The 14,243-nt window shown below is 31.3% G+C and overlaps 1 protein-coding gene across 1 annotated transcript; it reads left to right on the forward strand.

The window, feature by feature from the left end:
- Positions 1–9,300: 9,300 nt before the first annotated feature.
- Positions 9,301–11,495, forward strand: LOC136205413 (F-box protein PP2-B10-like). Its single transcript, XM_065995994.1, has 3 exons — positions 9,301–9,658; positions 9,878–9,999; positions 10,653–11,495. Exons 1-3 carry the CDS (start codon positions 9,374–9,376, stop codon positions 11,164–11,166), a joined length of 921 nt encoding a protein of 306 aa, XP_065852066.1. The 5' UTR covers positions 9,301–9,373; the 3' UTR covers positions 11,167–11,495.
- The last annotated feature ends 2,748 nt before the right edge of the window (positions 11,496–14,243 follow it).

Genomic DNA, 14,243 nt, shown 5'->3' on the forward strand with positions numbered 1-14,243 from the left:
AGAAAGTCAAAAGCTATATAATTTATTTTGTAAAATAAAAAACTTATTATAGTATGATATGGTGTAAATTACACCTATGGCCATTGAACTTATCAATTTTAACATTGTGGCTTCTGAATTTCAATTCTTAACGGTATATATGGTCATTGAACTTTACACTTAATAACACTGCTGGTGGTGACTCAACGCCTCAAAACGACCATTGATGGCCTCAAAATAAAATTGAAGAGTTAATAATATTTTAAGAAACTTTAATTCTTGAAAATTTTTGTTTTGAAGTCACTTAGGTGTTGTTTGGTTAGGAAATAGAGTGAATTTATAGAGCGAGAAAGTTCCAAAAAATGTGATTTTAGAAAATAAAAAAATGTAGTTTCATGGTAAATGTCGTTCTAAATTTTTTTAATTCTTGAATATTTTCATTTTGAGATTGTTAACGATCATTTTGATGAGTTAGTTAAAGTTGAATGGTCATCAATGTTAAAAAGTGTAAAGTTCAATAGCCATAACGTTAAAAATTGAAGTTCAGTAACACAATATTAAAATGGATAAAGTTCAATGGTCATGAAGTGTAATTTACATAATTTATTTATTTGTTAAGTTTTTACATATTATAGGGTAAATTATACCAATGGTAATTAAACTTTACCCATTTTAACATTGCGACCACTGAACTTTACACTTTTTAACACCGATGGTCACTCAACGTTAACTAGCTCCTCAAAATGACTGTTAACAATCTCAAAATGAAAATATTCCACAATTAAAGTTGTTTTGAACGACATTTACCATGAAACCACATTTTTTATTTTCTAAAATCACATTTTTTAGAACTCTCTCTCTAAAAATTCACTCTCTCCCCTAGTCAAACAATACCTGAATGACCTCAAAATGAACATTTTTAAGAATTAAAGTTTCGTAGAATATCATTAACTCTTCGAATTTTTTATTTTAAAAACGTCAATGGTCGTTTTCAGATGTTGAGTGACCACCGGTGTTAAAAAGTGTAATAAGAATTGAAATTTAGTGATCACAATATTAAAATGGATAAAGTTTAATGACCATGGGTGTAATTTACCCCTTATATATTTACTCAATGTATTTACATGAGAATTACTTCTTATGTAAATACATTGAGTAAATATATAAGGGGTAAATTACACCCATGGGCATTAAACTTTACCCATTTTAATATTGTGATCACTAAATTTCAATTCTTATTACACTTTTTAACACCGGTGGTCACTCAACATCTGAAAACGACCGTTGACGGTTTCAAAATAAAAAAAAAAATCGAAGAGTTAATGATATTCTAAGGAACTTTAATTCTTCTTAGTAACTTATCGGAGTAGCGGTAATGCGAGCCAAATTGACTTCTTCTTAGTAAGGAGTGCTTGGAGAAAGAGTTATATTGATTGTAAGGTGATCCCTGGTGAGAGTACGACAACCCAACATAGAGTTGTGGTGCTTGATTTTCGAAGTAGGAAATGTATAAGAAAACAAACACCACAAGTAGAGACTAAGATTAAGTGGTGGAAATTGCAAGGAGAGAATCAACAAAAATTTGTGGATGAGATGACCAAAAAAGATGTTTGGACTTGTAATATGGATTTAGATATAGATTCGATATGGACTAAGATGGAGCATAGTATAAGGGAAGTAGTGAAGGAAGTTCTAGGGGAATCTAAAGGTAGCATGCCACCGGGTAAGGACACATCTTGGTGGACAGAAGAAGTACGACAAGCAGTAAAGAGTAAGCGAGAATCCTATAAAATATTGGGGAAATGTCAGAGTGACGAGAACTACGAAAAATACAAAGAGGCTAAAAGGGAAGTAAAGAAGGTCATACGAGATGCTAGAGCAAAGGTGTATCGGGATCTGTATACCAGATTGGATACGAAAGAAGGGGAAAGAGACATATATAGAATTGCTCGGATGAGAGATAGGAAGACGCGAGATCTCGGAAAAGTTAAATGTGTGAAGGATGTGGACCAGCAAGTCCTAGTTGGAGATAAGGATATCAAGGAACGATGGAGGTCCTATTTTGATGACTTATTTAATGGAGATCGCAGACAAGATGTGGGAGATATAAGTATCCATCACGATATGATAAATCATGAATGCATGCGGAGAATTCAAAAAGGTGAAGTCAAAATGGCATTAAGTAAGATGAAGTTGAAGAAAGCAGTAGGACCTGATGGCAACCCTATTGAGATTTGGAGATGTTTGGGAGAAAGAGGAATCGAATGGTTGACGACGTTCTTCAACAAAATTTGGAGAAACAATAAGATGCCATCAGAATGGAGGAAAAGTATCTTAATCCCTTTGTATAAGAACAAAGGCGATGTCCAAGATTGTGCCAACTATCGGGAATCAAATTAATGAGTCACACTATGAAACTTTGGGAGCGAGTGATCGAACAAAGGCTAAGGAGGACGGTGAAGATCTCGGAAAACCAGTTTGGGTTTATGCCGGGAAGATCAACTATGGAAGCCATCCATCTAATGAGACAATTAATGGAGCACTATCGAAATAAGAAGAAAGACTTGCATATGGTTTTCATTGACTTGGAGAAAGCATATGATAAGGTACCAAGGGAAGTACTTTGTGGGCCTTGATAAGGAAAGGCATTTCGCGGAAATATATTAACATCATAAAGGACATGTATGAGGGAGCATGCACGAGTGTACGTACTAGTGTTGGGAAGACTGAAGAGTTTCCTATTACGATTGGAGTGCATCAAGGTTCCGCACTAAGCCCATTTCTTTTTGCCATCGTTATGGATGAACTAACAAATTCACTTCAAGATGGTATACCATGGTGCATGCTGTTTACAGATGATATTGTGTTGGTTGACGAGACGAAAGAAGGAGTGGAGAGGAAGTTGGAACTATGGAGACAAACTCTAGAATCTAGAGGCTTTAAGTTGAGCCGAAGTAAGACGGAATATTTGGAGTGTAAGTTTAGCGGCCATAGGAGTAGGGAGGCAGGGACAATCACCCTAGATGGGAGAGTTGTTCAGGCCTCGGATTGCTTCCGGTATTTAGGATCTATTATCCAAACGGTTGGAGAAGTAGATGGAGATGTTGCTCATAAGATTAAAGCTGGTTGGTCGAAGTGGAAGAGTGCTACGAGTTTCCTTTGTGACCCCGGCATGCCTAATAGATTGAAGGGGAAATTCTACCGGACGGCAATTAGACCAGCATTGTTATATGGTACGGAGTGTTGGGCAGTGAAACACTGCCACATCCATAAGATATCGATGGCGGAGATGCGTATGTTGAGATTGATGTGTGGTCATACGAGAAAGGATCGGGTGAGTAACAAAATAAATAGGACAAAAGTAGGGGTCACATCTATTGAGAATAAAATGAGAGAAAACCGACTAAGGTGGTTTGGCCATGTGAGACGTAGAGCGCTTGATGCGCCGGTTAGGAGAACCAAAGAGTGGCAAAGGGATGTAGTGGTAAGGAGTAGGGGAAGACCTAAGCAAACTTGGAGGAGGGTGATCGAGAGTGATATGGGTTTACTGGGAATTAAGGAAAATATGGTAGTGGATAGGACAGAGTGGAGGGAGCGAATTTGTGTTGCTGACACGACTTGATTTCACAGTTTTATATGATGGTTCATGTTAGCCGACCCCGAATCATTTCGGGACTAAGGTTTTGTTGTTGTTGTTGTATTTACATAAGAATTACTTCAGTAAATTATTTAAAGGTAAGGTGAAAAAATACCTTAAGAACATTTTACGAGTAATTAATATTGGATGTGGTTAAAGTTTGGACAATATCTCACAAAAGTTTAATTCATCTTAATAAAGTCATTTATGTTTATTTTTATTTCAATATAGTCACTTTAAATATTTTTAATCATTTTTTCGTTGAAATTGCTAACGTAGCATCCCAAGACCAGCTCCAGGAGAAGTTCCCCTAGGCGCCGGCCTGAGGCCCCAAAATTAAAATTATCATATAATAGTTCACTGATTTAAGCAATATGCACTGTATATATATTTTTGGTCTAATACATCATCAGTTCTCTAAGTTTGTTCATAATAGTAGATTGGCTTCCTGAAGTTTACAAGTGTAGCTCCCTAAACTTGCTAATTTCGTATCACCAGGTCCCTAAAGTTGTCTATAAAAATTTATTAACTCTCTGAACTTTGCAAGTGTCTCACCAGCTCCCTAAACTTGCTTATTCTGTAACAACTAAATACAAAAACCATAATACGAACTCGGGTTAAGGTGCAAAAATGCCCCTAATATTTTGGATCAGGAGTAATTTTACCCCTAACATCTAAAATGGTGCAATTTTACCCCTAACTTTGGAAGCCAAGAGTAATTTTACCCCTAACATTGATAAATTGGGTTAATTTGAGAAATAATTCATCAAACTGTCTTCTCGGGCATGAATCTTGTCATATACACTTCACATGTACGTCATTTTATTAGTAACAAATCACAAACGTATGTTGGGATGTGAAAAAATAAAAATTATACTGTCTTTTGTACGAATTGGACAAAAAAATTCACCAAATTTATAAATATAAATCTCCAATTCTATTATTAAATTATAAAAAACATGAAATCTTTTTTTAGAACGAATCGATATGCAATTGGTGCAATATAAGGAACAAAAATATTTGTGTTTTCTAATAGTATCTGAAATTGACCCAAATTATCAACGTTAGGGGTAAATTAGTTTTTGACTACTAATGTTAGAGGTAAAATTGAACTATTTTAGACGTTAGGGGTAAAATTACTCCTGACTCAAAACATTAGGGGTATTTTTGCACCTTAACATTTCGATCCTCATCATTTCGATCTCTCAATCCTGCTACAATAACTCTTATAATAGGTTGACATGTATGAGAAGAGAAAAAATTACCTCACGAATAGAATAAGATGTATTTTCAGAATTTAGGTTTAATAAGTTTTTGTATTTAGTTGTTATGGAATAAGCAAGTTTAGAGAACTGGTGAGACATTTGCAAAGTTCGGTGAGCTAATAAATTTTGGCAAAAAGCATCCTAAGATCTCTGATCTTTTATTGTTTGATGCATTAAACCCTCAACATTTCATTTAGATATATTGAACCCCTGATCTTTAATTATTTAGTGCATTAAACAGGGCCGGCTCCAAGAGCAGTTCTGCTTGGCCTCAAATCTTTAAATCATTAAATCATACTAACTGTCCTCAAGTCTTTAAATCATAGGGTAAATTTCAAATAAAATCCATTTGGTTTCACTAATTTTCAGATAAAAGATTGTGATTTATTTTTTTCAAAGTAAGGATTAAGATTTTTCAACTTTAGCAAAATAAGGACTTTTTCGATTGATATTATTAAAATCACCATTGACGACTTCAAAAATGACATATTTTAAGAACTACTAATATTCTAAGCAACTTTAATTCTTCAACTTTTTTATTTTGAAATTATTTAGATGATGTTTGGTAAAGAGAAAGAAAGTTAAGGTTTAGAGAGAAAAAGTTCTAAAAAAGATGATTTTCGAAAATCGAAAATGTAGTTCCATAGTAAATATGTTGCTGAATAACTTTAATTCTTGAAAATTTTCATTTTAAGGTCGTTAAAAATGGTTTTAATAGTATTTATTTAAAAGATCCTTGTTTTATTAAAGGTGTGAAACCTCAATATTCGTTTTGACAAAAAGTAAATCACAGTCCTTTATCTGAAAATGAGTAAAACCGGGATTTTATTTAAAATTTACCCTAAATCATATTGCCCCTTTTCCCTTTTTTTAATTAAAACTATAACATGGCTTCTTTTCTATTCTATTTCTACACTACACGTGTACTTGCACTTGTCAATCTTATAAAAAACGGTGGTTAGGTTAGACATTTTTTATTTATTAAACATAAAAAAGCTAACTAGTTGAAATTTATTTATTTATTTAGGTTCCATCCAATTTCCAACACCGTACAGTCAATAATTCAATCCAAAAGGTTAATTTATCTGGGTTAATAGGAACTCAACCCCTTAAACTTATAACTTTTTTTCATCTGGCCTCTTTAACTTAGGGGACAACCTTTCAACCTCATCAACTCTCCAAAAACATCACATACAACCCCTTACATCATTATGTTCGGTCAAAATATTGACCCGTACAGAAAACGCGCTTGACTGTTGACCACATTAATGCCACGTGTCATTTTTGTAACAATCACTTGGATACATTTCACCTCGACGGCCACTATCGCCAACCTCAGCACCTCGATAAGGCTGCGACGATAAACAACGACAGCACCTCGCACGAATATGGAAAATTTTAATAAAAAAATGACATGTGGCATTGGTGTGGTCAACAGTCGAAAGCGTTTTCTATAGGGTCAATATTTTGACCGAACATAGTGGTGTAAGAGATTATATGTGATGTTTTTGGAGAGTTGAGGGGGTTGAGAGGTTGTCTCCTAAGTTGAAGGGGCCAAGTGAAAAAAGTTACAAGTTTAAGGGGTTGGATGCCTATTAAACCATTTATTTATTTGTACTTGCTTCTATTAATTTATTTGAAAAGATTAATTTCAGGAATAATTTTGGTGATTTATTTCGGTGATTTAGTCCTTACAAAAAAAATGTTAGGACTAAATTTTTCTTATTATGACACATGGCGTTGAGACAAGTGATTAAATATCACGTAATCAACTCCGATAGAAAAACGATCGAAAAACATCGAAAGTAATTTTATTAGGTTAAAAACAAATTTAAGTGATTTTATTAGGTAAATTAAATTTTTGTGACCTTCTGAGGATATTGTCCAAACTTTTATTATCGTTGATGCTAATTACTCCCAATTTTACCCATAACTGCAATTATACTTTATGCAATCACGAATCTCGTTATTTTTCACTTCACATATGTGTCATATTTCCATTTATCAGTAACTGATCAAAGACCCGTGAAAAAAATTTCACAAAAAGAATCATGTGTACATGTATCTTCGATTTGCTGTAAAACAAGAAATTATTTCTTTTTTCATTTTTTAAGTTTCTTATTCATGACTCTACATATGTTTTTTTTTATCTATTATCGATTAGTGATAACATGATACATAAATAGATTGGAGATGACGAGATTCATTATTCCGTATAGTGCTCGAGTGAAAATTTGCCAACTTTCAAACATTATAGCCCCGTTTGGTACGCTGTAATGAACGTTATAATGAAATTCTCATTACAATTGAGGCTCATTGCCATGTTTGCATTAGAATCACAAATAAATTACTCAGTTTTGATTTAGAAATTTATGTAATGGACATTATATAAAAAAAAAAGAGGTATGAATCCCCATTACGACTAGCCTTAATATTTTTATTATTTATATTTATTATCCATAATTTATATTAAATAGTAAAACATAAAACGAGAAAAACATGAAAAATATGAAGAATGGAAAAATGTGAAAACAGAAAAATACAAAAAAAACGTAAAAAACACGAAAAATATGAAAACAGAAAATTGAGAAAAAAAACTCGAAAGATGAGAAAAACATAAAAATGCGAAAACCGGAAAAATGAAAAAAAAAACCAGAAAAACGTGAAAATTCGAACAATAGAAAAATAGAAAAAACAAATAAAAACTAACAAGTTCTTAACCATTATATATAGACGAGGTTTCCATGCATATGAAAATATGAAAACAATTGAAGTTTCGGACTACACTTAACGACGCAAACATAAGTATTGTAATATTAATTACATTTTGTCATCTTTCTTTAATTTGAGAATCAAACATGATAATAGAATCACTATTACATTTCATTACATTACAATTTTGATTACAACACATTACATTACCGCATATTAAACTGTTGGGTTTTTTAGAAAGAAATAAAATAAATAAATAAATAAATAGTAGAAATAATAAAATGAAATAGAAAAAAACATAAACTTCATTAACTACTAACTTATTTATTATATATTAATTTTAGTAAATATTTTAATTAAAATATATTAAATATCTTTTAGTAAACACTGAATCAAAATAACTAATTATTAAACTTTGAATCGAACCAAATGCAAACAGAGTTTAAGAATCATTTATCATGTTAGAAAGGTAAATTTGTTATAAATTACCAATGTATAGGTGTTCAACGGTCGGTTCGGTCTAAGAACCGAATTGAATCGAAATAACCGAATACCGAATAGCACTTAAATGAAAACTAAACCTAACCAAATAAAATTAACAAAACGAACCGATTATTTCAGTTCGGTTCGGTTTTCGGTTTTACCATTTATTCAATAAATTAGTTCTTATTTTATATTATATTATTACAATATTTATATTAATAAAATCATGAATCCATAATTTGAAATATCTTGAATGTATAGTAGTCTAATATACTATTGTTTATGTATTGAAAATGCATATTTAATTTTTATATAACTATATATGTTTTTTTTTCTAATTTAATTAATATTAATAACTTAATAAAAAAATTTAAAATTATAATCTTAAAATTTAAAATATATCAAATATCTATCTTTATAAATATCCACTATACTCTTATTCCTATATTATCTTTATAAATATTAATTGTCCTAGTTTCTATTCAATTACTAATTCTAAAATAGAAAACTTATAAATATAATGAGATAACTAATAAATAATAAATTTAATTAATTAATTCTTATTTTAATCGGTTCGTTTAATTTGATTATTGTAATATTTGAAATTGAAACTGAACCAAATAAACTAAAAAGGCCGAAATTCATTGATTTGGTATGTTATTTCAGTCCGGTTCGGTTTATATATTATAAAAAAATATTTTTTTAAAAGAAAAAAGCATGCATTAAATAGAATCAGAATAGAAGACTTGAACAATCAAATCTGTCGGACTAGTTTTCTATCAAAAAAAAAAAATCTGTCGGACTAATATGTCACTCTATTAGTCCTGGCATAGAATAGGATGCCCTTGCAAATTCATGGTCAACATTATTCGTAGAAGGAAAAAATGATACTAACATCATTAAACGAATGAATCAGCATATTACAATCATCAAGAACAAGACTATGATAAAACCTAAAGGCATGTTGATTAAGATCTAAAACCACCACATCTGCATCGGTTTCAACAAGACATCCGTCCATACACGCTTTCTGTTGAACCAACTTAGAGCTTCCCGAATACTCATAGCTTCTCCTACACAAGGCAAGAAATCACCCAACACAGGTTTAAAAAAAGCTCTACAAAACTTACAGTTGCAGTCCCGATATTATAAAAATTGTTATAAATCACCGATGTTAGTAGTTTTGATACTTATCCTTTGAACAATATTCTATATAAACAAGTGTGCCACCGAACCAAATATCATATCATTTCTCAGTCTCAGTATCACTGAGAAGAACAGAATAAAAAAAAGAGCTATGGAAAGTATGCCTGGAGTTGAATTGTGCCAGTTGCCGGAAAACTGCATAGCCACCATCTTCTCCTTCTCAAGTCCTAAGGACGTTGGCAGATTCTCCCTGGTTTGTTCTGTTTTTAAGTCGGTTTCTGAATCTGATGCAGTTTGGAGAAGCTTTATTCCTTGTGATTACCAAGCTTTAATCTCTCAGTTTTCTGATCCTTCTCTGTTGTCTACTTATCCTTCTGCTAAAGATCTCTATCTTCGCCTCTCTAGTAATCCTATAATCTTTGACAATGGAAAAAAGGTTAGAATCTCTTAATTTTGTGTTCTAAGTATGAAGTTATGTCAATTTTGTATATCAGTATATCTGTTGAATTTCAATTTCTGATCTAACTTCATACTTCAGTTAATTCTTTTGTGTAATTGTTAGATTGACTTATTTCCCGTGAATAGATAATTCTCAGAAATCTATGGCTGCTATATAATATGATATTTTGCTAATATGTAATTTTTTATTTGGGAGAGCTTTGGGCTGGATAAATGGAGCGGGAAGAAAATGATCATGCTTTCTGCAAGGGATCTCATAATTGAATGGAGTGATACTGTCAGATATTGGGAATGGAGTAATGCTCAACACAAATCAAGGTTTGTGGATTTTCCTCATTTTTTTCCCTTTAGTTGTTGGAAAACCAAAACAGCAGAAATTACAGTTCTGAATTTTTGTGGTTTTCTATTAATTGTTGGATTTCAATTCAGCATATAAGAAAATGTGTACAGGGCTGCAGAAGTTGGAGCCTTGGACTCCTGATTTTGTTTTTGTTCCATGTTTTCATAATTATCATAATTTCAGGATATATGAAATTATAGATTCGCAGTAATTGCAGATGTGATTTTGTTTGTTTTTGCTTTATCTTTAATGTTTGTTCTTGATATTTTGATTCAGCTTATAGGAAAATGCGTACCGAATTGCAGAAGTTGCAGTATTGGACTCCTGATTTTGTTTCTGTTCCCATATTTTGATTATTATCATTAATTTCCGTCGTCATATATGAAAATACAGTCATGATTTTGATTGTTATTATGATTCATCATATATGAAAATACTAAAAGATTCACGGAAGTTGAATTTTCTTGGTCATCATGATTTCAATTGATATTCTGATTCAGCTTATTACAGATTTGCAGAAGTTGCATTCTTGATCGTGTTTCCGTTTCCTTCATCTCCAATATCACGTTTATTACTTACTATCATAATTCCTATCAGTATTATGATTTTGCATATACGAAATTGCAAACAGATTCGCAGAGGTTGCGGGGCTGATCAACGTGTATTGGCTGGAAATCCGTGGCAAAATCAAAGCTACAATGCTATCACCAGAAACTCACTACACAGCACACCTGGTATACAGATTAGTAGCCGCCTCTCACGGATTAGACACCTATCCGGTAGAGGTGAATGTAGGAATTTCAGGAGCAGAAGGAGATTATTCAAAGAGAAGTCTTTATCTGGATCCGAGAAAGGAAAGGCGTCAAAGGAACCAAGTTGTTGTGAGAAGGGTCGGTCTGTGCGGGTACATGCACGCTATGACGTTGCAGCTGCCTGCACCAGTAACAGAGAACAATAATGATCATCATAATCATATTCGTCCAAAGGAAAGACAAGACGGGTGGCTGGAGATTGAATTGGGGGATTATTTTAACAGACAAGATGAAGTTGGGGATTTGGAAATTAGCATTTTGGAGACTAATGCAGATCATTTGAAAAACGGACTTCTAATTCAGGGTATAGATATTAGGCCGAAGAGTAATTAAGAAGAATAAAAACCCGAAACTTTGATAAATTTTGCTCGTGCTGTTACGTTCTGTTGTGTTCTGCTGTCGTTATTATCAATCGTACCGAATATACAAGCTGCTGTTGCCAGGGATGATCGTGGGAGGGTTTGAGAACCGGATTAGAGTATCTCGTGTCAGTGAAATCTGGATCCGTTAATGTCCATTGCCATGTATAATTATGCTTTTATTTCTGACTAATAGTTTGGTTTTTTTGTACTGTTGTTTTATATTTTGTTGTTTTTATTTCCTTTTATAAGCCCTAAGAATGTTGAAGTTTAATTTTAATTACAAAACAGTTCACTGTAAAATTCTAGTTCACTTAATACCTTTTGTAAGAAATTTTGTGGCTATTTCTGTTGTTTAATTTTATTATGAGGGTAAAATTGAATAGAAGTTTTTTTTTTTATCATGGAGTTAAAATTGGATTAATTTGTCCAATAATCTTGTAAGGAGCTTAACTCATTTTATTTTATTTTTACTTATAAGATAAACCAATTTTGGTGAAAATATAAGATAAACTAATTAATCAAATTAATTTTTTAAAAATAGCAATTATTAAAAAGGAAAAAATAAACAACCTTAGCTCTTAAGCATTGCTGGAGTTGATTTGTGCCAGTTGTTGGATGATTGTATAGCCACAGTGTTTTCCTTCACAAGTTTCAAAGACACCAGATAACTATTGTCTCTTCAGGAAAACTGTTCTCCTTCACAAGTTTCAAAGACACCAGACATCTATTGCCTCTTCAGGAGAACCTTCACAAGTTTCAAGAACACCAGACAACTATTGCCTCTTCAGGAGAACTGTATAGCCACAGTCTTTTCCTTCACAAATCCCAATGACACCAAACATCTATTGTGCTAGAGGACTCTATAGCATAGTCTTCTCTTTCACATCTCCTAAGGACAACCCCCACCATTAACTATTTAATTTATTAACTACTTTAATTATGAATTTAATAATAATAGAAATAAAATACATGTATATCCTACAGAAGAAAAATTTTGTAACTTGCTATCCTACTAGACAACTCTCTATTATCTTTTAGAAACTTTAAGTTGCTTCTGAATCTGATAAGTATTTATTCCAGTTGCTGGAGGACTGTATAGCCACAGTGTTCTCCTTCACAAGTCCCAAGGACACTAGACAACTCTCTATTATCTTTTTAGATCTCAAGAACACTAGACAACTCTTTATTATGATGGAGGATTGTATAGCCACAGTTTTCTCCTTCACATGTCTCAAAGACACCAAACAACTCTCTATTATCTTTTCAGATCTCAAGACATTAGACAACTCTTTATTGTCTTTTCAGGCTTTTAAGTTATTTCTCAATCTGATAAGTATGAAGTTAGGTTAATTTTGTATAACAATGTCAGTTGAATTTTAATTTTTGGTTTATTAGGCTGATTTGATGATGAAATTAATAGAGTTCAATTAATTGCTCTTTGTAATTGTTATTTATTTTTCTTAATGACATTGCTTCAATTGTTATAATGATTTTAATTGGTATTTTGATTCATCATTAAGCTTTTATTTCTGAGTAGTAGTTTGGTTTTTTTTTTTTTGTAAGAATGTTGAAGTTTAATTTTAATTACAAAACAGCTCAGTGTAAAATTCTAGTTCACGTAATACCCTTCTGTAAGAATTTTTGTGCTAAATTCTGTTGGGCATATGTTATTATGAGGGTAAAATTGAATTGAAGTTTTTTTTTTATCATGGAGTTAAATTGGATTAATTTGCCCAATAATGAATTTAACTCATTTTATTTTATTTTATTTATATACTATGAAAATTAATTATTTAAAGATAATTACAAAATTAGATTATTTAGAAAAGGTAATCATATTAAAACAAATATATCCTTAACTTAACATAAACCAATTTTGGTAAAGACATGAGACAAACTAATTAATCAAGTTAATTTAAATAAATAGCTCTATCAAAAATAAATAAATAAATAGCAATTATTAAAAAGGAAAAAATAAGAAAAAAAAACTTTGCCCTTAAACCTTGCTGGAGTTGATTTGTGCCAGTGGAGGACTGTATAGTCACATGCTTCTTCTTCACAAGTTCCAAAGATACCAAACTTCCTGATAAGTATGAAGGACACCTGTCTGATAAGTATGAAGTTAGTCATGAAGTTACCCTCATATATTTTATTACGAGGGTAAAATTGAATTGAATTTTACTTTTATCATGGAGTTAAAATTGGATTTAATTTGTCCAAGGAATTTAACTCATTTTATTTTATTTATACACTATGAAAATTGATTATTTAAAGATAATTACAAAATTAAATTATTTAGAAAAATTAATCATACTAAAAAAAATATATCTTTAACTTAACATAAACCAATTTTGGCCTCTTCAAAAAAAAAAAATAAATAAACCAATTGTGGTGAAGACATAAGAAAAGAAATAATTAAATTAATTTTTAAAAATAGAAATTATTAAAAAGGAAAAAAAAACTTAGCCCTTAAGCATTGTAGAAGTTTATTTGTGCCAATTGCTGGAAGACTGTATAGCCACATTCTTCTCCTTCACAAGTTCCAATGACACCAAACTTCTGAATCGGATAAGTATCAAGTTAGCCATAAAGTTACCCTTATAGGAAATTTAACTCATTTTATTTTATTTATATACTATGATGATTAATTATTCAAAGATAATTACAAAATTAAATTATTTAGAAAAAGTAATCATATTAAAAATATATATCTTTAACTTAAGATAAACCATTTTTTGTGAAGTCATAAGATAAAAGAATTAATCAAATTAATTTTAAAAAATAGAAATTATTAAAAAGGAAAAAATAAAAAAAAAACTTAACCCTTAAGCATTGATGGATTTTATTTGTGCCAGTTGCTGGAAAACTATATAGCCACATCCTTCTCCTTCACAAGTTCCAAGGACACTAAACTTCTGAATCTGGTAAATATCTGATAAGTATGAAGTTAGCCATGAAGTTACTCTGTATATTTTTATGAGGATAAACTTGAATTGAAGTTTTTTTTATCATGGAGTTAAAATTGGATTTAATTTGTCCAGTAATCTT

This window comes from Euphorbia lathyris, chromosome 9, assembly GCF_963576675.1.
Source record: "Euphorbia lathyris chromosome 9, ddEupLath1.1, whole genome shotgun sequence".
Lineage (NCBI taxonomy): Eukaryota > Viridiplantae > Streptophyta > Magnoliopsida > Malpighiales > Euphorbiaceae > Euphorbia > Euphorbia lathyris.